We start from the raw sequence: 25,863 nt of genomic DNA, 5'->3' as shown, positions 1-25,863 counted from the left end.
GTCATCATCCTTCCCTTTACTATATCATTGTCAGATCAATTTTGTTTTAATGCTGCTGTAATCAGAAAATCCCGCTGATCATTTGGTTATAGCTGTCACTAATTTGCGTTGGATCGTCATTCATCATTGGTCCATTCCCGTTCTAGTTCTACATTATAGCAGCCAGACTACAGCACAGACATATTCAGTTTAATGACAGAAGAGTCATTTTACTAGCTGTTACCGCCTCTTTTAAACGTCACTGTATTGTAGAAAGTATTTTGGGTCACTGTATCATCTCTTAAGAAGGGAGGTTCTTTGCACATTGACACCATGTCCTTTTTTACTCCATGAGAGTATCTGTATGTGCTTGTGATTAATGGAAGATAAGTGGTGCACGCCAGTTTTCTGTACATAAATGAACGAGTTAATCAAAACATAGAATGACTTGACGGCAAAGCCACTGATTAGAAAAACAAACTCCCCAGATACCGGTAATGGCCGACTCATGATTAGTTTCAGTGCCCTGATTTCCTTACTGTGCCTCCAAATTTTCTCTTATTACAGTACATTAATTAATAACTGACTGAGAAGCCCCCATGCTGCTTTAGTAAAATCCAGTTTGGCATTTTAGCCAGTTCAGTAAACTCCCTGACTACATGAAACCCTGACATCACCATAACAATCCTCTTCACTTTAAGAAAACCTTAAACTTAATGATGTCGGTTTTTAATCTTCCTTTTGCTCTGTTTTGAATATTTTAGGAGTAGTATAATTTATTTATGATGGAATTAATCATGGTAGAAAAACCCGTATCCACTGTGAAAGTAATTTCTGGAATCTACATCAATGTTTTTGCTAATTGTGTATACATTCTTGTTTGTGAGAACAATTCCATTATTTATACATGTTTAAGTCCCTTGGCCATAAATCATGTATGTATAACTGCTACACTTTCCAAAGCATGTAGATGTTAGAATGTGTTATCCTACATTTCAGGAAAACATTGGTTTCCATTTGTTTCACTTAGGTATGGAAATCAATGCACATTCTCGAAACTAAAGTTGGGAAATCTATCACAGTAAGCATTATGTCGGCATTAGTTTTTTATCAAAGTTACATTACTGATTCATGGTCGACTTATTTTAGCATAAACAATACAAAAGCAGACTCAAGTTCACCTTGATGGATTACCTAACTCGCATGGCAATTTGAAAGTCACTGCGAAAGTCTTTCTCTACCATTTGAAAATGGATGTAAATCAAAAACTACCTGGAGGGTAAAAAAAATGACCTGGTTTGGGCGCCTGGGTAGCTCACCTGGTAGAGCGGGCGCCCATATGCAGATGCTCAGTCCTTGATGCAGCGGCTCAGGGTTCGAGTCTGACCTGTGGCCATTTGCTGCATGTCTTCCCCCCCCCCCCTCTCTCCCCTTTCCTGTCTACAGCTGTCCTGTCTATTAAAGACTAAAATGCCACAAAAAATATCTTTTAAAGAAAAAATGACCCGGTGTGTCCTGAAAAATGATTGGCAGTAATGTATTTGTAGCCAATGAGCTAACACATTCCAAATCACAGGTATGGTCCTTTGAAGTGCTCATATTATGCTAATTTTCAGGTTCATAATTGTATTTAGAGGTTATATCAGAATAGGTTTACATGGTTTAATTTTCAAAAAACATATTTTTTTTGTACTGCACATTGCTGCAGCTCCTCTTTTCACCCTGTGTGTTGAGCTCTCTGTTTTAACTACCGGGTCAGGCATCTCTCACTTCTGTTCCATCTTTGTTGGGAGTCGCACATGCGCAGTAACTAGTAAGGACTACTAGCCAGTCAGAAGCAGAGTATGAGGGCGTGCCATGCTAGCAGCTAGGCGAGCATTATAACGTGTGTTAAAGCAGCCATATTATGCTCATTTTCAGGTTCATAATTGTATTTTAAGGTTGTACCAGAATAGGTTTACATGGTTTAATTTTCAAAAAACACCATATTTTTGTTGTACTGCAGTGCTCTCTCTCACTGCTGCAGATCCTCTTTTCAGCTGGTCTCTGTTTTAGCTACAGAGTGAGACCTCTCTTCTTCTTCTGTACTATCTTTGATTGCACTGCACATGCGCAGTAGCTCAGATGTAGATCATGTCAGCTAGCTAGCTCCATAGACAGTAAAAGAAAGGCTGTTTCTACAACTTTGGTCAGTTACAAGGCAGGATTAGCTGGGAGACTTCTAAATGAGGGCGCACATGTAAGTAGTTCTTTCGTAGATTATGGTGAACTTGTGTGTGTTGTAGCAGTGCTTTGCTATTGAGGACGAGGTAGCATGCTAGCGTTAGCGTTAGCATGCTAACGCTACGAGCTAATGGTTGCGGTTAGCCTGCTTGTTTCGGCTTGTGACGTCACAAGCCGTGTCGATTTTGAACAGCTCACCCAGAGACTGAAGGCAGGACACATTCAGAAACTGTATCTCACTCTAAACAGCATGGATGGATTTTTTTCAGAGTTTGTATGTGTGTGGAAGCACCAGAGACACAACATAACACCCCAAATCCCAGAAAAAGTGATTTTTTCATAATATGGGCACTTTAAAGTGACGCACGTTTGTCTCTGAAGTAAAGGCTGGACTACAATAGAGCTGTTTGGAGCAGTTTGTGAACAGTGTTTTCTATTGGAGATGGTAAGTGCCTTTGGGGTGGACTTTGGGCTTTTTCACTTTGTAAACCTATGACGTGCACAAAAAAGATATATAACACAATAAAGGAAAGGGAAAAAGCATAATATGAGCACTTTAAACATGAAATCATTGCACATGACCTGCAGGTAAATATAGTCTGCACTCACTTTTTGCTCCACTGTGTCGCTGTTTGTCTTTGCTTCCTCTGTGTTTGTCCTCTCTAGGCTTCATGGACGCGACCAGACAAATATGAGGTATGGCTACTAAATATGGTAGCCTGACTCTAGTTGTAATAGCCCAAACTTACACCATAGACCACCCCTTTTTTACTGCAGAGCAGAAGTGTTGTGATTAAGCCCACATTTAATGCTCACTACATTTAGTTGTGCACTAAATATGTAGACCATTAGACACGTAGTACAGTACATTTAATCCACTTAGTTTCAGTACACATTTAGACTCGCCCTATTTACTTGTCCCCATTTATTTTTGTTTCACAAATTCCCCTGCTATTTCCTGCTGCATGGTCTGGTTAGTTTTCAGACTTTGCTTGATACAGGGGTTGTTGGTTGGCCAGCAGTACAACCTCACATAAAAAAAAAACACTGTCTGCTCTGCTGAGGGCCAGCCATGGTGCTAACTCAACAAGCTATACTAAATATTAACTGAGTGGTATTAAATGATGTAGCCTACTATCATATGCCAGGAGTCTGCATGTTTTGACTTCAGTCGCACAATACAGCAGCTGAAGGTAACTCATTTATTCTTTGGTCTTACTGGGTCAGTTCACCCAAATTACAATTTAGTTCAATTTCTTAGAACACTAGTACCAAGATTTTAAGAATAAAACAAGCCTATTTAATTATAATCCCCAAAACCACTACATGAGCACCCTGCTGTGATGTTTGATTGGAAAGAAGCATGCAAAGTCTTGGCCTCCACAAAGTGAGAACTACTGTCCTTAGATAGAACTGACACACTATAACAAGCTAACTTCACTCACTACCACACACACGGCAAGGGATGGAATTAATACCTTATTAAACTTCACCGTGAAAATACTCTGTGAAAATACTCGATGAACCTCATGAACCGGTGTTAACAAAAAAGCACATGATAGATGAACCTGTGCAGCTCATAATTCTGGGCTGTGTGCAAAAACTCTACCAACACTGATAGCGGGCACAGACCCAGAGTTCTGATGACTTGGTTCTTCTAAAAGCATACCATTCACCTCTGACTGGTTTAAATAATTTCACCAGCCAATGATTCAGTGCCTGCATTGCCACTTCCCTAATTATATGAAGTTTATTAAAATGATCCGATCACAAGTGAGTTTAACACATCCCAGCATGTGACCCGTTTTGCGTCACATTGTTGAGCAGTGCACCTGGATTTCAGGTTGTGTGATTTAAGGCTCTGCAGACAGCAGCTGCAGCATACGTTTCTTATGTGATGGCTGCGTATTATTATGTGATGGTCTTATAATGTTAGAAGTAATTTTAAGTTTACTACTTTTACTTACTGATTATACTAGTACAGTATTGTATGTGGAAAGTACATTTATTACTTGTAGGTGATTTCAACATTCCATGATGGTGTTTTCCCCGTAGCTTTTTCTTACTTTTGTAGTTAGTTAGCTACCATGTAGGTGTAAAGTGTAGCCTTTTGCTGTAGTTAAGTATGATTGTCGAGAAATGTGTTTGTAGCACATGCCCTTAACTGTTTACCGTTCCCGTACTCTTCTTCCCACTGGTTTCTCTTACATTGCTTATCTCTACAGGGTGACGGGAGTAAGAATAGAAATAGCGTGTTTAACCTGATACTGCAGCTTGTATCTGGCTGTGTAGATAACAGCATTGAAGACAGGTATACCACAAAACAAACTTGTCTCATGATCTATGATGAAGATACCTGTCTTCATATATTATGTGTCTAAAGATATGGTACCGTCTATGGTTCTCCTCAGCAGTGAAGACAGACATGTTTCCGTGTTGAATGTCGATGTTATGCTAATGAGAACTCCAAAGCCTTTACGGTGTGTCTTTATTTCATCGAGAAGTGCACTTTAAAAAGCAGCCTGACCTCAGAACAAGGTCTGATTATAATACCCTACCCCCTGAATGCCACTGATGTCAGCTGTGCTGAAAAGAGCATTCAGGCAATCCTCGTCAACTCATCAGGTCAGCAAAGAACACAATATCATGGTGTATTTATTTGTATAACGGTTGGTTCGTCAGTCTTAAATACATAGTAAAAATGCAGTAAATTTAGTATTCAAACTAGATTAACTAATGGTAGCAAGGCATGGACTCTATTGTGTGTTCTTGTGAGCGGCTTGGAAATCTGTTAAGTACAGGGAATTACACATAAATGTACTGTTTAACAGTAAACTATTCACCACTCATCCAATATGAACTGCTTTTTAGATTCACCGTACAGTAAGTGACTTAACGCCATGGCCTCTCGGCACCAGGGCACCCTGAATGTCAACAATTTTGACTTCAGAGGACCACTTGAATGCACCATCAGTTTGAATTTCTGGAGGAGGCGCAGGTTTACCTTAATGTGTCAAACCATGCAGGAGGATCTAGCTCCCGAATTGGGAGACAGTTAATCATAATTTCTATTCATTTAAAAAAAAAAACTGTTGGGTCATCTTGTCAGGCTTAGTGCTACACAGCTCAGTCTTATTGTCCTTTTCAATTACAGAATACAATTTGTTTTGACAGTAGGTACTGGTCTGGAGGTGATACTAAATGCTAAAACTTTCAGGGGTTGCCCGCAGTGCTGTCAGTCTAAGATTAGATAAGATAACTTAATTTATTTTTATTATTATTATTATTATTATTATTATTATTATTATTATTATTATTATAGTACTGCACAAGTGGCAGAAATTTGGCTTTGACAGGGCAGATTCAAATGACATAAAATACATATAAGAAACATATAAGATACACATAAAAACATTGACAATACAAACTGTGCAAAAAGGCAAAACTTGATCAGTCAAGCAGATGTGTTGTCACATCACAACAAGGATAACAACAAGCACAACAGTAACCACCATTGTATTACAGCATCTGTAGGGCAACCTATACTTAAAAAAGAGGAACAATGGAGAATGCTTCTTGGACAAATGAAGGTGCTCAGGCCCTCAATTGTAATCAGGGCGAGGAAGCCATACAGAGGAGCTGGAGTCAGCAATTAGAGAAGAAAAGGTGTGCCAGAAGATCAGAGTCTGGCAGAAGAAATGGATACATCACACAGCCAAACAATGCAGGGGGAAATAAATGACACGATGTTATAGCATAATTAACTTTAGTAGAGTTCCTGCAGTGGAAAAGGGCTTTAATCTAAAGTTTCTCAAGTCTGTAGTGTACAACCAGCAGGTTGAAATGCTTTGCTTTCTGTAAAATTTGGAACAGACATCCTGTTACCCACAGGACCAAATGTAATGACGTTGGTGATCCCCCGACTTTTCATCTGGTGCCATTGTCAGATCAAATTTCCTACTTGGTCAATAGTTTATCACCAAATACCTGCAAAACAAATTACAGTCCCAGTTTGTACTTGAAACTTTTTATTCTGCCGAAGAGATATTGTAACTCAAAGGGACCTTTCTGGATAAAAAAAAACCAAAACAGCATTTAACAGCAGGTAACATTTTCAGTGTTAGCGTGTTAGCATTATGGTCTCACCACAGTGTCTATGCAATCTCACAGAGCCACTAGTATGGCTATAGACTATTAGTCTGGGTAATATCTTGGCCTGTTATATTTATTAGATTATTTGCAATGTTGACTGCTGACAAACCTTTGGAATTCAAGTAGGAGCTAGAAAATTCTCATATGCTCATATCCTTGTGATTTGGATTTGGATATCCCATTAGGATACTGATCTATACAGTTGTTCCCAGTCTGCATTATCTGTGTACAGAAATCCAGGTGCTGACAGGAAAAAAAACAAAATCCTCCCCAAAGTAAAAAAACCCAACTCCTTGGTTACTGTGAAAAGCTACCCTTGTCAGCTTTGATTTAAATTTAGTGAAAATACAGAAGCAGCACATATAAAGAGGGAACTGGGCTTGTTCACTGCATCGGTGATAAATATGGCCTGTGCGGATTCTGGCTCCAGTCTCCTCCTGTACGACAGTTTTAGTACAGAAAATATGACAAGGGAAACGTGTATTGACGAAGCAGTGACACAAACACAAACGGGAGACTTTAAAGTCATTCCCATGCCTTCCATTTCAAGTAAGTAAGTAAGTAAAGTTTATTTATATAGCATTTATCACAGACAGTCACAAAGTGCTTCACAGGCTAAATAAATAAATACATTATAACAAATCGATAATCATAAAAAGCAGATTAAGTCACAGTAAATCATAGTAAAACACAAAAGCATGAAATACATAGGGATACAGTCAACAATGTGATTAAACGAACGCCTGACTGAAAAGATCCGTCTTTAGCTGCTTTTTAAAGATGTCAGCAGAGGCGGCCACTCACATGAGGGAAAGCGTTCCACAGTCTAGGAGCAACTGTTTCAAAAGCTCTATCACCTTTAGTTTTCAGCTTAGTACGTGAAACAGACACTGTTATAATTTATTTACATTATATACACAATCAGAGTTGTATAATTAAAAAAACATTTGTTGGAATTAATGAATAAATCTTGTTCAAAGGTCTGCCTGTTGCACTTCCACCTCTGTTGTATCATTACAGTATTATTCTCCATTAACCTTATCCCTGTTTGCATCCCAACAGTGTGCCCAGTGCAGCTTCTTTCTGTGTCACTGCAGTACGACAAGATTAATGCTGCCCTTTCAAAAATGTTCCAGGACACTCCCTCAGATCTTCAGTAAACAGCACAAATGTTTCTGCCAAATTTGCATCACCCTGCCGTGTAGAGGATAACACTTCAGGCCATAATGCTTATACAACAAATACTATTCAATTATTTATAAAAAAATAAATAAAAATAAAATGCTGAAGCACCTAGAATGGCTGAAATATTAATAACAAATCATGGCAAGTAGAAGGATATATAGCCACTGTTGGTTCGAACTGTGTGTCGCCCAGAAGGAAGAAAAGCTGTTACTAGCAGCCAGAGGTTTTATAGGGCCTGCTACATGGCTCTCCTTCATTATTGATGTCTTTTATTTTTGCCTGCTACCTTCTGCAGCATCTTCTCTCCTGGTTCTCCTGGAACCATCACCTTATCGTGGTGGAGAGGTTTGTGTGTCCCTATGAACCTGAGGGCTGTGTTGTCTGGAGCTTTGTGCTCCTGGTAGGGTCTCCCAAGGCAAAGTGGTCTCAGGGGAGGGGCCAGACAAAGAATGGTTCAAAAACCCTATGAAAAAACGAGGTAGAGATGGAGTGACCCTGCCCGGAGGAAGCCCGGGGCCCCTGTCTGGAGCCAGGCCCAGATGGAGGGCCCGTCAGCGAGCGCCTGGTGGCCGGGTTTGCCACGGAGCCCGGTCGGGAACAGCCCGAAAAAGCTACGTGGCACCTCTCTCTCCAACCCATGTGCCCACCACCTGTGGGAGGAACCACTGGGGTCGGGTGCGCTGCCACATGGGTGGCAGTGAAGGTCAGAGGCCTCGACGGACCAGACCCGGGCAGCAGACGCTGGCTCTGGGGACGTGGAACATCACCTCTCTGTGGGGGAAGGAGCCGGAACTTGTGCGGGAGGTGGAGCGCTACCAGTTGGATCTGGTGGGGCTTACCTCTATGCACAGTCTCGGTTCTGGAACCATACTCCTGGATAGGGGTTGGATTCTTTTCTTCTCCGGAGTTGCCCAGGGTGTGAGGCGCCGGGCGGGTGTGGGGATACTCACAAGCCCCCGGCTAAGCGCCGCTACGTTGGAGTTTACCCCGGTGGACGAGCGGGTCGCCTCCCTACGCCTGCGGGTTGTGGGGGCGGAAACTCTGGCTGTTGTTTGTGCGTATGCACCAAACAAGAGCTCGGAGTATTCGGCCTTCTTGGAGACCTTGAATGGAGTCCTGTATGGGACTCCAGTGGGGGACTCCATAGTTCTGCTGGGGAACTTCAACGTGCACGTGGGAAATGATGGAGACACATGGAGAGGCGTGATTGGGAGGAACGGCCTCCCTGATCTAAACCAGAGTGGTTGTTTGTTGTTGGACTTCTGTGCTAGTCATGGATTGTCTATAACGAACACCATGTTCGAACATGGGGATGCTCATAAGTGTACTTGGTACCAGAGCACCCTAGGCCAAAGGTCAATGATCGATTTTATAATCGTTTCATCTGATCTGAGGCCGTATGTTTTGGACACTCGGGTGAAGAGAGGGGCAGAGCTGTCAACTGATCACCATCTGGTGGTGAGTTGGGTCAGAGGGTGTTGGAAGACTCTGGACAGACCTGGTAAGCCCAAACGGGTAGTGCGGGTAAATTGGGAACGTCTGGAGGAGGCCCCTGTCCGACAGACTTTCAACTCACACCTCCGGCGGAGCTTTTCGTGCATCCCTGTGGAGGCTGGGGGCATTGAACCCGAGTGGACAATGTTCAAAGTTTCCATTGCTGAAGCTGCGGCGGGGAGCTGTGGTCTTAGGGTCTTAGGTGCCTCAAGGGGCGGTAACCCACGAACACCGTGGTGGACACCGGTAGTCAGGGAAGCCGTCCGACTGAAGGAGTCTTTCCGGGGTATGTTATCCCAGAGGACTCCGGAGGCAGTTGCAAGGTACCGAAGGGCCCGAAGGGCTGCAGCCTCTGCCGTGAAAGAGGCAAAGCAGTGGGTGTGGGAGAAGTTTGGAGAAGACATGGAGAAGGACTTTCGGTCGGCACCAAGGTGCTTCTGGAAAACCGTTCGCCACCTCAGGAGGGGGAAGCGGGGAACCATCCAAGCTGTGTACAGTAAGGATGGGACGCTGTTGACCTCAACTGAGGAGGTAATAGGGCGGTGGAAGGAGCACTTTGAGGAACTCCTAAATCCGATTAATACGCCCTCTATGGTAGAGGCAGAGCTGGAGGATGATGGGGGATTGTCGTCAATTTCCCTGGTGGAAGTTGCTGAGGTAGTTAAACAACTCCACAGTGGCAAAGCCCCAGGGATTGATGAGATCCGTCCAGAAATGCTTAAAGCTCTGGGTGTGGAGGGGTTGTCTTGGTTGACGCGCCTCTTCAACATTGCGTGGAAGTCGGGGACGGTGCCTAAGGAGTGGCAGACCGGGGTGGTGGTTCCCCTTTTCAAAAAGGGGGACAGTAAGTCGGACTCGTCGGACTCGTTTCAGGTGAGAGTTGGCCTCAGCCAGGGCTGCGCTTTGTCACCAATCCTGTTTGTAGTATTTATGGACAGGATATCGAGGCGTAGTCGGGGTGGAGAGGGGTTGCAGTTTGGTGAGCTGGGGATCTCATCGCTGCTTTTTGCGGATGATGTGGTCCTGATGGCATCGTCGGCCTGTGACCTTCAGCACTCACTGGATTGGTTCGCAGCCGAGTGTGAAGCGGCTGGGATGAGGATCAGCACCTCTAAATCTGAGGCCATGGTTCTCAGCAGGAAACCGATGGAGTGCCTTCTCCAGGTAGGGAATGAGTCTTTACCCCAAGTGAAGGAGTTCAAGTACCTTGGGGTATTGTTCGCGAGTGAGGGGACAATGGAGCGGGAGATTGGTCGGAGAAACGGTGCAGCGGGTGCGGTATTACACTCAATTTATCGCACCGTTGTGACGAAAAGAGAGCTGAGCCAGAAGGCAAAGCTCTCAATCTACCGGTCAGTTTTCGTTCCTACCCTCACCTATGGTCATGAAGGTTGGGTCATGACCGAAAGAACGAGATCCAGGGTACAAGTGGCCAAAATGGGTTTCCTCAGGAGGGTGGCTGGCGTCTCCCTTAGAGATAGGGTGAGAAGCTCAGTCATCCGTGAGGAGCTCGGAGTAGAGCCGCTGCTCCTTCGCGTCGAAAGGAGCCAGTTGAGGTGGTTCGGGCATCTGGTAAGGATGCCCCCTGGGCGCCTCCCTAGGAAGGTGTTCCAGGCACGTCCAGCTGGGAGGAGGCCTCGGGGAAGACCCAGGAATAGGTGGAGGGATTATATCTCCAACCTGGCCCGGGAACGCCTCGGGATCCCCCAGTCGGAGCTGGTTAATGTGGCTCAGGAAAGGGAAGTTTGGGGTCCCCTGCTGGAGCTGCTACCCCCGCGACCCGTTACCGGATAAGCGGAAGAAGATGGATGGACCTTCTGCAGCATATTGTCTATCTCAATGTTTGTCCTGGTGGGAAGCTTATGTTAGTTTTTTAGCAACATACACTCTGTGAAAATGATCAGATGTGAGAAGAGAAGAAAGAACAGATCAGAACACAAAGCACCCCGTCCTTTGGCCTCTTTGTATATGTAGACCTTGTATATGGTGACATGAATTCTGCAGATCAGCCTAGGTTGCAGCGCATCATTAAAAAGGCAAGCAAGGTCATAGGGTGTACTCGGATGTCGGCTGCACACCTGCGCTGAGAGCTTGCTCTGAATAAAGCATCCTCAGTGATCCTGTATATCCTCACAACAGCTTAACCAAATAGACACGGCAATAAAGGCGCTCTGCTGAGGAAAATCAAAACAAGGTTTAACAATTTATTCAACCGCAATTATCGTGTGTAAACCTGCAACTAGACTGCTAATAGGGACACCAGTCGACATACTGCAGGAGTTTGAAGTGTATTTCCCTGGGCTGTGTGCTCTCGCTGAATCCCCTGCCGATTAAGGATGTGAATCTTCACTGGTCTCCCAATTCAATTCGATTTCGATTGTCCTGTGAACGATTTGAATCGATTCCAAATCTACGATGCGTCACCTCCTCAATATTATTCTATATTGCTACACATGGTTTTCATCGACATATTCAAGCAGTCAGATATAAATAAACTCCCCTTTTATTGTATCTTGTATTGCACTTCTTGAATGTAGCGGAGTCTGAAGCAGACAAAAGGCAGAAACCAAAAAAGCAGCGACCGGAAAATCAACAAGTAACATCAGTAGGCAATTATCGACACATTCTCAGTCTCCCAACGTGTAAAATAACGACGCTTGGTCATGTACCTTTGGCGTTTGTTATTCACACTAAAAGTGCGTCCTTTAGCGTTTGTTATTCATGCTAAAAGTGCATCCTTTGGCATTTGTTATTCATGCTAAAAGTCTCCTTCAGCATCGGGACTCTTGGCGTCACTTTTGACCCTCCGGGTCGGCACGTACTGACTGACATGCGGCACAAGAAGTGGACAGTTAGGTTTACGAAAAGATCGTTGGTGGGGTTATAAAATCCACATTTCTGTGACACGCGGGACAAGAGCGGGAGTGAGAGCGGGTTGCATTAATCGATTATGGTCTGTCACTGCATCGAAGCAGAATTGCGATGCATCGATGATATGATTAATTTTAACACCCCTAATGCCGATGCAGGGATAGTTTCTCATTGGCCGACATTGCTGTGTGTACCTTGTCCATCTACATTTCCTGAACCAGGGACAATAACATTTATCTTGACATAAACCGTTAATCCCAGTTACATCCACACTTTAAAGGATAAGGCTGGTGTATCTTTATATTTTCTTATTGTACACAAATCCCTAGTTAGTTCTGGCCCCCATCTTGTCTGTAGCAGTCACCTTACAAAAGAAAAAATACAGAATAACATCAGTCTTGTCCTTTGAGTTATCTTCTTCATAAATATTGAAGGCAGCCTCTTCAATGTGAACAATATTCTCCTTTCTTTTTCCTATCCTGTCTCTGTTGTGTTAAGGGCTTATTGCAGTTGTATCTTTTACTCTCCCTTCATCCAGCGGCTCATCACATGGTGGTTTTGCTCTATGATTCAAATACACTGTAGGTCACCAGTGTCCAGTGTTAAGACCAAATTGAGGATATCACTGAAAAAGTAGCAAGACACACATCCACTTCTATGAAAATGTCCGTCTTTATAAGTGAGACTAATTACTTTCTCCTCTTCTTTATAGAGCCTTGATAGAAATATTGTGGTACGCAGCCACGCGCGGGTGTCCTCGCTCACCCTGAAAAACATTGTGTTCACGTACGCCGGCCAGTACCTCTGCACCGCCAGCAACTCCATCGGCCAGGACAACCAGCACATGTACCTGGAGGTCCGCTGTAAGTCACCCAACTCTCCCTACACCTGCTCTAACTGTGTATCAGTGCTGTTGTTCACACCAACTTTAGTTTGCAGTGTTCGAATTTTGTCATGAATGAATGTACAGCTGCTGTTAATGTTGACGTTTGCATAAGTTGTCATTTTCCTTAAATTCATCTCACTCTCAGAATGAAAGCAAATGCATGTATTGCCCCAAATGTTGAACTATTTGTTGAAGAAAAAAAATTGCAAAAGCATTGTGTAATTGAACTCAGAATTGACTGCATTGATTTTATTTAGACCTTTTTTATAGACTAATTATTAATGGCAGATGTGAAATAATATTTTTCACATGGCCAGAATCCTATTTCAACACATAGGCACTACCACACATATTATAGACTAATATAGGTCAAAGAACAAGCGTCAGTGTTAGACAAATTCATCGATGCTGAGATAAAAGAGGGACTGTGCTTGAAAGTGCTTAAGTCAGGATATAAAGGTGAAAATAATTCTTCTCAAGGAAACTTTGTCACAGGCATACATCTCTTTTTTTATTGGCCGTGATCTGGAACTCCATTGGGAATTGTGTTGTAATTGACGTTTTTGGTGCCTATATGTTTTCCCAACATCAGCTCAGGTTGGGATTTCCTGTTTCCTAAATTGTCTTTTGACAGCCCACTGACAGCTGTTCTGAGTTTTGTTCATTAGCTGTTGATTTTACCTGTGGGCAGAAAAATCAATAACACAAGCTTTGCACAAACAAACAGACAGACTAGACAAATATTCCATCTTCAGATGGTGTTCTGCAGCTAGTTGCACCAGCTGAAAATAAGTTTGATAGTAAGTAGGTTCAGGAGTAAAGTCAACAATGTTTGGTGTTATAAGCCCCAACTTTGTCTTCCAGGCAAATGGAAGACAAAGGCAATGGTTAGGGTTAAGGTTAGGGTTAGGTGCCTTGAAGTTGACGGTCGCAGCGTTGCCTTGAAGTCGACGTTGGGGGCTTAAAACACCATCGAGCAAAGACAACACTTGGTGTTCGGCTCTAAGGTTAGTTTCAAATTAAACTTGCTACTTTGTTCGTTTGCCCCATCTCTACTTACATTTTTATTTACCTGGCTTGCCCTTAATAAAAAACACTGTCACAGAGAGTGAAGTTTCACCTACTGTAGTGCATTTTCAGATTTAAAGGAAAAGAAAGAAACTACTAGGACAGAAATGAAGAGGCCTCCAAGACTTTTTTTTTTAAAAAAAAGAGAAAGAAAATGTATGCTATTGTGTGTGTGTGTGTGTGTGTGTGTGTGTGTGTGTGTAGACACACACAATAGCATACAATTTTAACACCCCTAGACAGATGGATAGCAAAAGTCTTTGGGAAATCTTCCATCTTTGCAAAAAGATTCTGCTGAATTTAACACTTAACGGTTGCAAGATTTTTATTTTTTACAAGCAATAAAGGGCTGCCAGCGGCAATTCCCATCCTAGGGGAAGGGAAGCAGTCACCGTACAGCACAAGACTGAGCGTGCATGTCAGCGTCATCATGAATGTAAAGGGATGAAGTCTGTCACGAGAAATGTGCTTCTGGTATAAATATCAAAGGGAATTTTCCTCTGGCTCTTCTAATGTTGGTTCCTACCATTTTCCTAACTGCTCCGCCACGGTAACAGTTATTTACCTGCTCGGAGGAGATGTAAGTTTTATCATAACCCTACACTGTACCTAACTTTTATGCAGTTATTGCATAAATGACCACACTATGTTCAAACTAAGCTTGAACTTACACATGACTGGTGCTTGACATCAGATGCACAAAGCTGCCTGATTCATAACTATGTTATTTTTGGGGGGTAAAGTAAAACTCAAAAACATGGCTGATCGAGTAACAGCCTCCCCCTGCTAGACTACATAAAAACATGGCACTGGATGCAAATATATAAATAAATATTAAAAGCCAAAAATCAGAGGAGGACCAGGGGAAGTGATTAAGACCAAAGAAAGGTTTCTGACGAAACAGTGTCTGGGCAGTGGCCTCTGATCCTGGGGATAAATGGTGGGCAAGAAAGCAGGGTTTGCTGGGTCAGTGGTACCACTGCGATTTGTTACCATGGAAACAAAGGTCTCAGTTCTGACATAGCCTCAAGGTGCAGTGTCTTTTGAGGCTTAACATTTATCTGTCCTATTTTTGTGCAACTGCCTAATTGTTATGGACTTTGAGCATCCTAATTCTGGACAAAAACGCTTGTGCAATCATTTTGCCTTTGAATATATGTTAGAGACTGTCCAGATTTATGAGGTGAGAGATAGGACCATCAAGAAAAGATGGCAAGACTATTCTTTGAATGACAAGAATGTTCTTTGAAGCTCACAAGAAAACCTGAATTATATTTTCTAACCCTAACTTTGTTAGGCCTCTGTACTCCGGCGCTCTACATTTTAAATGGAACCATGATTACGAAGTTAAATTGCTTGAAGGTGGTCATATTCATTTAGGATCAACAGTGTGATGGACTTTCTTCTTTTTTTTTGCCTTTGGGGCTTTGTATAAAAAGAGCTACAATTTCTACCTAGGTAATTTGATTGTGGATGTGAACACACTGAAAATAAATCTGTAAGTCAGCTATTTAACTTCATAGTATCTGTTTCACTTAAACTCTAATGTGCTGGAATACAGGGGCAAAACAAACATGAGTCTACATTATCCTTAGGACAAACCTGACATACTTTTCCCCTCAAGCAGAATTACAGAATCAGAAATGTACTTGTGCCCCAGTGTTCTGCATGCATTTTCCCATAAGTAACTTAGCATACTCAAAACATATCCTTGGAAAGATTGGTCGCGCACAATGGAAGCCAAATCATACTTGATCTTATTTTCAAAGCTATTGAATGTTACCTTGATAAAAGAGAATGCGATAAATAAAACCAGTGAAGGCTTAATTTGAGTAACATGCCCTGCTCAATGTGCCAGCAATTTGCTCAGAGATATGATCACAACGCAGCATTGATAGAGTTGTGTGAGTGCTTGCAGTTAGCTAGAGTAATCAGCAAGTAATCAGGTAGCTGATTGTTGCCAAGCAATTATCGATAAAAAAAGGTGCTTTGTCTTGAGCACAGCTCTCACTCTCTGTCCCCTCTATCACCACTCGCCCACTCACACAATGGAGACGTTATCGAGGCATGGAACTTCCTATCTGCTGCACAGGATGATCCCATTAGCTGGGCTGAGTGTGTCTATGGTTGCTGCTGGAGGACTGATAGTGTTAATAACTTCTCTGTGTGAGCTCTGTTTTTGTCAGCAGCTGTGGTTTGTTTAGCATGAATGTCCAATGAAAACACTGTTTGAGCTGCAAGCAGGTTCTTCAAATCTACTCATCTCTGTGCTGCTGGCTATACAGTTAGACATTTCAACCCATGTGCATACTAGCTTTTAGTTTTTCTACTGAGTTCAGAACACTTCGCGTGATATTCTCTGGGTCTGCAGATATCAACCGTTTTAATTGCTTTAATGATACCTATATTTTAAGACTCATGGTGCAGAGAACCATTGTTTGCGGTCAATAGGCAATAAGTTGAAATTTCTGACCATTTTCATCCTAAAGAAACCCTACCAAAAAGACTATTTCCTCTATATCTTATCCTTGACATGGTATAATCAGCATTTATGCAGTCAGTTGACTGTATATTATGAATTGTTTTAATGTGTAAAGCAAAACCTGAATGCAATCACATGTCACATGAGCACCAGTAGCAGATACATTCCTATTAGTTGCAATAATCCATAATCTCACCTGGCAGGTCGCAGGCACTGTAGTGAGTCAACAAGGCCCAAAGCAGCATTGATAGAAAGAGCAAGAATCTAATCAGTGCTGCAAGAGACGGAGCATTTATTGACTGAGCCTCATCCCTCAATTCCAGCTGCAGCACACTGCTGAGTTTTCAAGGATGCAGGGTCAGAAGTAAAGCCCCGGCAGTGTCAGGGGCCACAGCATTTCACAGCACTCAGGAAGCAAAGCATACTTCACCACATTCAGAAGCACTGCTCAGTGATGTGAGCAGGAAATAATAAAACGAAACAATGCAGGAAAACCATCTCCAATCTCCTGTTATAGCCTCCTACAAATGTGATGCCAAAAATTAGTTTGGACCATATGCTATCAATTCAATTCAATGAGCATATCAAAGTGGGCTGCTAAACGGGCCTTGCCCCATAGTATGAATGGTAGCAGTGTTACATGTATCTCAGCAGGTACATGATAGAGTAGTTGCAGTGAAGGGAAGGATCCAATTTTCATCAAATCCAAAATGAACCAGCTGAATTTACCATCACAGTTGGAACTGACAGGGTTCAGCTCTGTTACTTTTCTTGACTCAAGGCTCTCACTTATATGACTGTACGCCTATTAGACTTACTGTGTAATAATGGCACTCAGCCCTGTGAGACACTTAACGTTTTTGTAATTGCTGAGCTGAAGCATCTTGCAATAAAACTGACTCTTCGTCACAAGTAAAATTGGCAGAAAATAGCAATTTGATGTCCATTTAAACCACCATAGGGTGTCTCTTAAACTTAAATGGATAACATACAGTAAAAGACATTGCCTTGAATCATCAATAGAATTAAGATAAATATAGCCGCCATTATACTACACTTAGCATTTGTTTGCCATTGCGGGTTCTGTTAGCATTGCCGTGATTGGTCCAGCTGCCCTTGGGAGTGTGTTTTAAATGTCTTTTTTGATCGCTAAGATTTGTAAATGAAGTATCTCAATGGTATGATAAGATCTGCTGGAAATGCTGAGAAGAGGAGCTTCAGGGAAGAAAGGCAATATTGCCATCCCACAATTCCTTGCTCCTGCGATAGAAAGCTCCATGTGGCCTTTCCCAGCTGACTGATTCCCATCAGTCCTGTGGATTTTCCATACAAAGATTTGACAGGTTTGATGATAACACATATGCGTGTGTAAACAAGATGTAGAATTAATCAACATTTCCTCTAGTCATGTTCTCACTCACTGGAAGGAATTAAAGAGTTAGTACTGGGCCATATACATATGAGATGAAATTAAGATTGTACATTTTATTCATGTTGGTAAAATGCATGTACAAACCAAAGCCTAATATAGACTAGTTGGCTTTTGTCATTATTTGCTTGTCCTATATACTTTTTTGAAATCTGAAGCAAAAATCCTCAAGTTGGAACAGTTGGTGCTCATGCCCGACAGGACAGGTCCTTTAGTTTAAGCCTACTTGACCTCTTCATTCCCTGTCCCAGTGCATGGTAGCTGGATTCTTGTGAAATTTAAGATCATGTGAGAATCATGCAATCACATATCACACGAAAATCCATATTGTCAAGGTATGTGTCCACAGGCAGCATCATTTCCACGCTTCCTATTCATTGTCTATGTATGCAGCAGGGCAATGCATTCTGGTAATGTTGCAGCAATTCATGAGAGACGGGGAGTCAAATTGCATAAAGTTCAGGTCCAGGCTACTTTATGCAATCAGGGACGTCTAGCTCAAATCACTGCCTCTCAACGCACCCGAAAACCTTTTAATCTGACAGTTGTCGATCCGAAATGAAGACTGATTCACTAACTGCAGCTAACAGCTTATTTCTCACCTAAAATGTTTTCAGAAACAGTCCGGTGAACTATTTTTGTAATATAATAGAAAGTTTTCAAACAAGCCGCCATGTTGTTGGTCTGTTTTGAAATCTTGAAACAGACAGCCCACGAGTGAAAGCGTTCGTTTAATCAGGTGCAGCCATTGCAGTTATCAAAGGGTGTAGCCTGTTTTCTTTGCTTGTCAGTGATCATTGATGAGAAATTGATAATTGCTAGTCGCAACCCCTTTAAGCATCCACTGCTACGAAGCGGGGCGATCCCTCCCTTCCAAAAACGCCCCTGTGGACACGTACTATCAGGCTTCAAGACATGCGTTTGTGTCTGCACAGCAGCGCACCGAACCAATCAGCATGCGGTGAGAAGCTACTGTACTGGCAGCTATGGGCGTGTTTTAGTTGTTTAGGTGACGGCCGCGACTGTTCGTTAAAAACAACAATGGCGGACACGATAGACAGATCCAATCCCCTGCCAGGTATTTTTTTAAAGTTTCTACTTTTTTTCAGACCGTTTCCAGTGTTGGCTTCTCAGTTAGTTCTATGTAACAAACCATCTGTTGCGTCAGGTTACCGACACTAGGAAGGTTTTCAATTACACTGTCACCATGACAGAATGTGTTATAGTGTGAGCAGAACAGGAATTCTAAGATTCTGAAAGTCTTGTAGTCAGCTACAAAGGGATAAAGAAAGTGTTTTTCTGTTAGAGATTATGAGGGAGTTAAAGCTTTAGACAAAATTTCCTAAAACAAAAAAAGTAAACATCCGTGGTCTCATGAAAGTTAAGCTGACTAGATTAGGAAGTATCCTAATCACGATGGTGCTGTCTTAGTATTTGTGGAACAATTTTTTTAACTTTTTCTTTCTTTATTCTTTTTTTATTGAGCACTACAACTTTTTAATTATTTGTTTTTATTTATTATATCAGGCTATGTGCACTTGCCTGGTACACCAGATACAGCACTGATGCGTAGTAATGCATGGATGTACTGTACATTGTTGGTATTTTCTTCACTTTACATTCATATTTAAAAGACGCAGTTCCAGTCAACATTGCCTCTAAATGTTGCATAGTCTAAATTCTCTTGGGGCCATTGGTTCTCTAAATCTAAATCTTTCCTTGACCTTATGACAATTTCCAATTGAAGTGGATGAAAAAGGATAAAATATGTAAATGTTTTGACTATTCAGACCCATTGCATAAGCCCACCTCGAAAAATTACGCACATGCAGTGTTTATCATTGTTTAAAAAGGATTAATCCTTGCATTTTCTGTTATTTCCCTGTGGATAGTTTATTCTCTCCTGGCCAGATGAATCAGATTGAATAAGCAGAGACTTTAGATTATTAGTAAACTGTTCCAATCATGCCTGTTGTGATGTTTTCCATCTTCACTCCCTTGTGTGTTGCTACAGATGCTCCAAAGATCCAGGGTCAAGTGACTGTGTACACGTGGGAGGGAAATGCGGCCAACATCAGCTGCGAGGTGGAGGCTCACCCCGGAGCCTCAGTGGTTTGGTTTAGGGACGGTCTCCAGCTGCCCTCTGCCAACACCACCAACATGAAGATCTACAACACACAAACTGTCAGCTACCTGGAGGTCTGTTACACCTTACTGAAATACAAAATGTAAATGGACTGTTTTTATATAGCACTTTTATAGTCTTAACGACTACTCAAAGCGCTTTTACATAGTACATGAACCATTTACACACTGTGGCCGAGGCTGCCGTACAAGGTGCTCATCAGATAAACTTTCACACACATATACACTCCGATGGCGCAGCAACTCAGGGTTCAGCGTCTTGCCCAAGGACACTTCGACATGGGACTGCAGGGGCAGGGATCGAACCACCAACCTTCCGATTGAGAGGCACCCGCTCTACCAGGGGGTTATACAGGAAGTGATTACGAGAAGTGATTTTGAAAATTAATAAAAATTGGCAGGGTATGTCATCTTTCACATGAATAGCTAACCAGTAGTTCCGGAGCAACTCTGAATCAAGGATCGTAATAGTAGACAAGTTATTGAGTACAGAGTGCTAGATGCTATATTAATGAACCAGTGTGTAATGATTAGTTCCTACAATAGATATCTGTGCATCTGCATAACGATCACTTTTCAAATGAATTACTCTAGATCAGCCAGGAATAAACTGCTAAATGGCACAAAACCAATAACTAATGATTACATCCTATAAGGAATGGATCTTCAACAGTGGGGTCCGGGACCCCCAGGAGATCATCAGAGTCAATGCTGGGGCCGTCCAAATTATTGTTAATTTTTGAAAGTTATAAAAAAAAAATTAAAAGTCTTTACATGAATCCTACATATTATTAGCACATATAAATCCCCACTGAGGATAGGCTTACTGGCCTATAGGTAGTCACTAAGATAGCCATCCACAGATACAGTTCATCCTAAAGAGTCACTGTGCCACATGAATGCTGAACATTATTTAAATACATACATTATTATTAGGCTATTTGAATAGCTTAGTATTCGATGCACTAAAAAGGTATGTATAAAGGCTTTAGGCCGCCCTACAAGTTATTGTAGGCCCAGTTTAATATGCAACTTCATTTTATACAATATATGTAGTACGGGGTCCCTGCTCCGTCTCTCTCTCAGTTAAGGGGTCCTTGGCTTAAATAACGTTGAAGACCCCTGCTATAAGGTACATGTTCAAGTTCTTCACAGGTCTACTCTGTTCCAAGTATTTTTCCTTGTTCACCTGCACTGCCTCGCCACATGACACCAGAGTTTTTGTCTTTTTTTGGTTTCTCAGATTACACCTGATTCTCAGAATGACTTTGGGAGCTACAACTGCACAGCAACCAACGCGATGGGCACTGACTCTAAGGAGTTCCTTCTGATCCAAGCAGGTTTGTTCACCGGAAATTAAGCTTTGAATTTGGTATGCAAATTTTTCTGGATCCATTAGAGGAGGAAGGTCACTCAGGACCTTGTCTAAATACAGAGTAGCCAAATTAATTGTGCTAACAACCTCTGCTGCCACTGTGTAATATACTGTAGGTCCTTTGAGGTGTTTTCTCTCTGATTTTTCATTTGTTGCATAACTCATTAGTATACCTAAAGTGGCTCCCTCCAACTGTAGTTGGACTAAAATAACACAACTCAAATACATTTTCATACCTTATTTTCCACATTGATATGTCAATGAGAAAATTCGACAAGTAGCACGAGGCAACCAGCTTTTTGAAGGGTAATTGAACAGTTTCTGCATGACATACTAATGCTACACAATCCTGAAAAGATCCAGTAGGCTTATCATTACAGAAGGAGGATCATTTTCTTTGGTGTTTTTGTTTGCATGATGGTGGTGAATTGCTCTGAGAAGTTTGCAGACATACATATATGGATTGATGATTAGTTGATTCCTTCCCCTTTTAACACGGAGAAAAAACACCCAGTTTTGCTTTTTAATTACCAGCACTGAGCAGTGGTTTCAGACCAAAGTCGTTCATTACATCAAACAATGAGAGTGATCCATTAAATGCACAACACAGAGGTGATTTTGTTCCTTGAGAGGTACCAGTGCTAAATTAAATAATTCATTTAAAGTTGGTGGTGTCCCCAGACCAAAGTTTATGGCGTCAGTCAATCAAAGGCTTTCAACCTCTGGGGGACTGTGGATGGGATAAGTAAACGTCTTGGTAATCCACCTGAAATGAAATTTTAGCTCTATAGAGGCACGAGAGGAAAGGTCAGAGAGTCCCTCAACTCAAAAAAGCATGAACATACTGTATACATCTTTTTATGAATAGTAGCCCAATTGTAAAAAGTGGATGAATGGATGGAAATAACATACTAATTTCCGCTAAAAGATGAGATTACAGTAGCAGGTCTACAGAAGACTACTAAAGCGTGTAGGGTGCTCCATCTCTGTGACACCCATCTTCATGAATCAAAGTCGCTGCAGGCTTATTCAGGCGTATCCAACAGATCTTCAGTCATTTGGTGACCAGAGGCTTTGGGGCACTAGGGGCCTGCCAGCACCACAATTGTCAAAGTTGTTGATTTAGAGTAGGCATTATCAGCATGTGTTGCAGTGGCCGGTATCAATCTGAGCCAACCACATCAGCTCCTCTAATGCATTTAAATGGAATTCTCTCCCTGCCAATATACATAGACAGTTTGGTAAGGCACGCATATACAGTCCTGCAACCCTACATTGTAGAGACACTGAACTCCTTTCACTCTTAAAAAGGCTCAATGGCTTTATTTCAAAGGCTCTTATACAGCGACTTTATACTTATTTACAGAATTACCTTTCAATAAGTAGCTTATTAAAATGGGTTTAAAACTTTGATTACCATTTTTTTCAATGCCAAGTTGTTTCTCATGAACATTGCATACAGGGTATCCTGGGAGTTACATGCATTTTGTGAATCATTACATTGTATGAAAGTCTAGTTTATGAAAAGACTTCTGCTGCTAGTTTTTAAAAAAGTTTTCTTTCGTCTGCGCTCTGTTGCAGAGGTGCCATCGTCGCCAGAAATTCAACAAGTGGAACCATTCTCCAGCACAGCAGTGGTAGCGTTTGAGGAGCCCGACTCCATGGGTGGAGTGCCCATTATCAAGTACAAAGTGGAATGGCGTTTGCCGGGTCAGGATTGGACTGGCAGTGAGCACGATGCTAATGACGGTGAGTCACCTATCTCTCCTGACCAAAGTTCATTGGATGGCTGATTTGTTCCTCCCATATTTTTTTTTTTTTGCATCACATGATCACAAACACCTGCTGTGATTTCAGCTCAGTGTGATTATGTGTTGAACTGGTCTTTAAGTCCGTGAATCACCACCACTTACACACATTTCCCCTAAGAATTCTTGAAAAATAGAATTATTTAATCGAGCAAAGTAGGTGCAGGGGATGTTATTAAATTATCTCTTCAGGGTTAATGTTTTTTTGTGGTCTTTTAAGATGCGTCACCTGCATCATCTACACCTTAGTACCCACTTGAGCTGTTTTAATCCTTAGCACCCAAATGACTCATCTTGCTTCGAATGTCATCTGGAAGAAGAACATTCTACTCAGCATCCAATGTGTTAATATGTTAATAAATAACATCCATAAATCAGTTTAGAAATCCTGTAAAAATAAAGTGTTAAATAAAACTTCAGATGTTGCCTCTTAATCATAAGATTTTAACTTTGTATGTAAACCATTTATTGTAATTGTTACAGTGCAAATATAAACTGAGAAGTGACTTTTCATGGTGCAGCTTTCACAAATATATATTAGTTGTATAATGTATTGTCCAACTTCAGGCAAAAAGAAAAATGGCTTAGGTGTGACAGTAGCAACATGGCTACAATATAGCTACACTCCCTGTTTTCATTACCCAAAGCTTTTTTCATGAGTACATTTTTCCTCATCAACTTGGTTCTTATATCTCTGGAACACTGACACATTCCTCTATCCATCCATACAAATTTATTTTAGAGTTTATTTCTTTAGAGCTCATCTCAAACATAGAAAACATTTCAGCTAGCAACAACCGTTAATCCAAACATGACAGTAGCTGATGTTAGGAGGGGAGGGGGAACACAGTGTATCCTAAATGACAGTCAGCTCAGACACTGACAGGCCCCCAGATAATATCCACATCCCACTGAGGGTTTTGTGGCTCTTACAAATCTGGATGCTTCTTGTCTTGTCTGCCACATGGGACTTATCAGTCAGTGGCTGACAGGTTCCGCTGTCATCTCAAGGCCCAGGAGCCAATGTCACGCAAGCGTATACAGTTCACAAACACATGCACCCACACACCAACTGTAAATGTTACTAAACATATTTCATTCAACCACATTAGATACACCGCATCGGATAAATTAAAGCCTTTCCAAATCACACTAGCAGAGAATGGACCATGTCTCTTTTAATGTTTATAATATATATTTGTAGCGTTATTATGTTAAATCAGGAATACTAAAGGCCTAGTTTTTTAAGCTACAACATGCCAGGGAAGACGTAAGTAATTTGTTACAGATCAAGAATTGTCAAGTGGCTGAAATGTGTCAATTAAAAAGATATTGCGTTTAAAGTGTCTCTCACAATATTATGAACCAGGGCTGCCATCACATGTTGGAAAGCAGTACTGCCAGATAGACATACCACACCCATCACCGTGGGACCGTGTAGATATATCTACATCTGCAGTGTGCACATACACAAAGCTTCAACTCAAAGTTAAACTACACCTGCTGTGCTTTATACTGTACCCTGTAAACCTATTAATTCATATCATATGTGTTATATGCATATCCTATATGGTCTGAAGTAAACATTAATGCACTGTAGCTTAAGTTATGATGCAAATAGACTAAAAATACCCATCTTTGCTATACCATAATGGCAACAGGCTTGTTGTCATTTCCTATATTTTTGTTATTGTCAATAAATCCTATTAAAAATACCAAAAACCAACTATGTGTTATCCATCTCTTAATACTTTAACTTCCCTACCCAGTCTGTGGCGCTCAGCCCTAAGCCCTTTCATTCTTACTGAAAATGAAAATCTTAAAAACCGGTCACGAATGCATTAGTCTATATACACGACGTTCCACTTCTGGGATTGCTCCGGTGCCGCCGGAATTCAGCCGCATGTCCCTCATTTTGGCCGGATATCCATTACCTTAGGCTTCCTTTTGTGTTGGCATTTTAAACTCCGGTGGATTTCTGAGGACTATGGTTAACTGCTCCTCAGATCTCTGCAGGGTAAATCCAGACAGCTAGCTAGACTATCTGTCCAATCTGAGTTTTCTGTTGCATGACTAAAACAACCTTTGAACGTACATGTTCCCCAAAAGCAAGTTCCTTTCCGAGGCTATTTTGCAGAGGCGCCGTTGCTCCGTAGTGCACCTAGAACCGCCCATAATGATTGTGATTGGTTTAAAGAAATGCCAATAAACCAGAGCAGAGTTTTTCTCCCATCCTTGACCCTCCTCCGCAGCGCTGGGGAGGAAGGTCTGGCAAAACTATTTCCTAAAAAAGCTAGACACTGTGGTGGGTAAAATAAATACTGCATTCGTTGGGGACTATTTTAGACAGCAGAAAGGTGTACATGGGATCGACTGTATATAGTTACAGTCAGCCTGGTCATGGTAATGAGGCAATATGTCACAGTGTAGCTTATTGATGTGTTAGTAGTCAAATTAATAGTTTAATAGTTTTTGGACAAGAATTGAGTTATATGGCACAGAGGGGAAAAAAATCAGTCTTTGTCTAGACGTTTGTCTGTCACAAACAATTGTTTTGGTCCAAATTCCATTTAACTCCAATTTGTTTGGTTAGGGACAACACATTTCATAGACGGATAGCTCAAAATCTCAAATAGGCCAGGGCACTGTTGGGGTTTATTGTTACATTATATGTGAAACAAGTTCCATATTGCAGCTTTAAGGCTGTAACCTTGGTCCATAATCATTCAGGCTATATGTTTCCTTAATCGCTCAAAGATTAATTTC

General features: G+C 41.7%; 1 protein-coding gene across 27 annotated transcripts in view; it reads left to right on the top strand.

The window, feature by feature from the left end:
* The window catches only part of ncam1a (neural cell adhesion molecule 1a), a 272,622-nt gene that overhangs the window by 204,903 nt on the left and 41,856 nt on the right, over positions 1-25,863 (top strand). For 17 of the 27 annotated variants that reach the window (XM_031308262.2, XM_031308261.2, XM_031308259.2 and 14 more), the window contains exons 9-13: positions 2,869-2,898; positions 12,617-12,767; positions 19,784-19,968; positions 21,158-21,254; positions 22,871-23,038. In XM_031308262.2, the coding sequence (XP_031164122.1) occupies positions 2,869-2,898; positions 12,617-12,767; positions 19,784-19,968; positions 21,158-21,254; positions 22,871-23,038 (631 nt within the window). The remainder of the gene's footprint in view (positions 1-2,868; positions 2,899-12,616; positions 12,768-19,783; positions 19,969-21,157; positions 21,255-22,870; positions 23,039-25,863) is intronic. The other 10 variants (XM_035990975.1, XM_031308265.2, XM_031308270.2 and 7 more) reach the window with 1 other exon arrangement.

The sequence above is a fragment of the Sander lucioperca genome, chromosome 13 (assembly GCF_008315115.2).
Source record: "Sander lucioperca isolate FBNREF2018 chromosome 13, SLUC_FBN_1.2, whole genome shotgun sequence".
NCBI classification, from domain to species: Eukaryota; Metazoa; Chordata; class Actinopteri; order Perciformes; family Percidae; genus Sander; species Sander lucioperca.
This window is presented reverse-complemented; position numbering and strand designations above follow the sequence as displayed.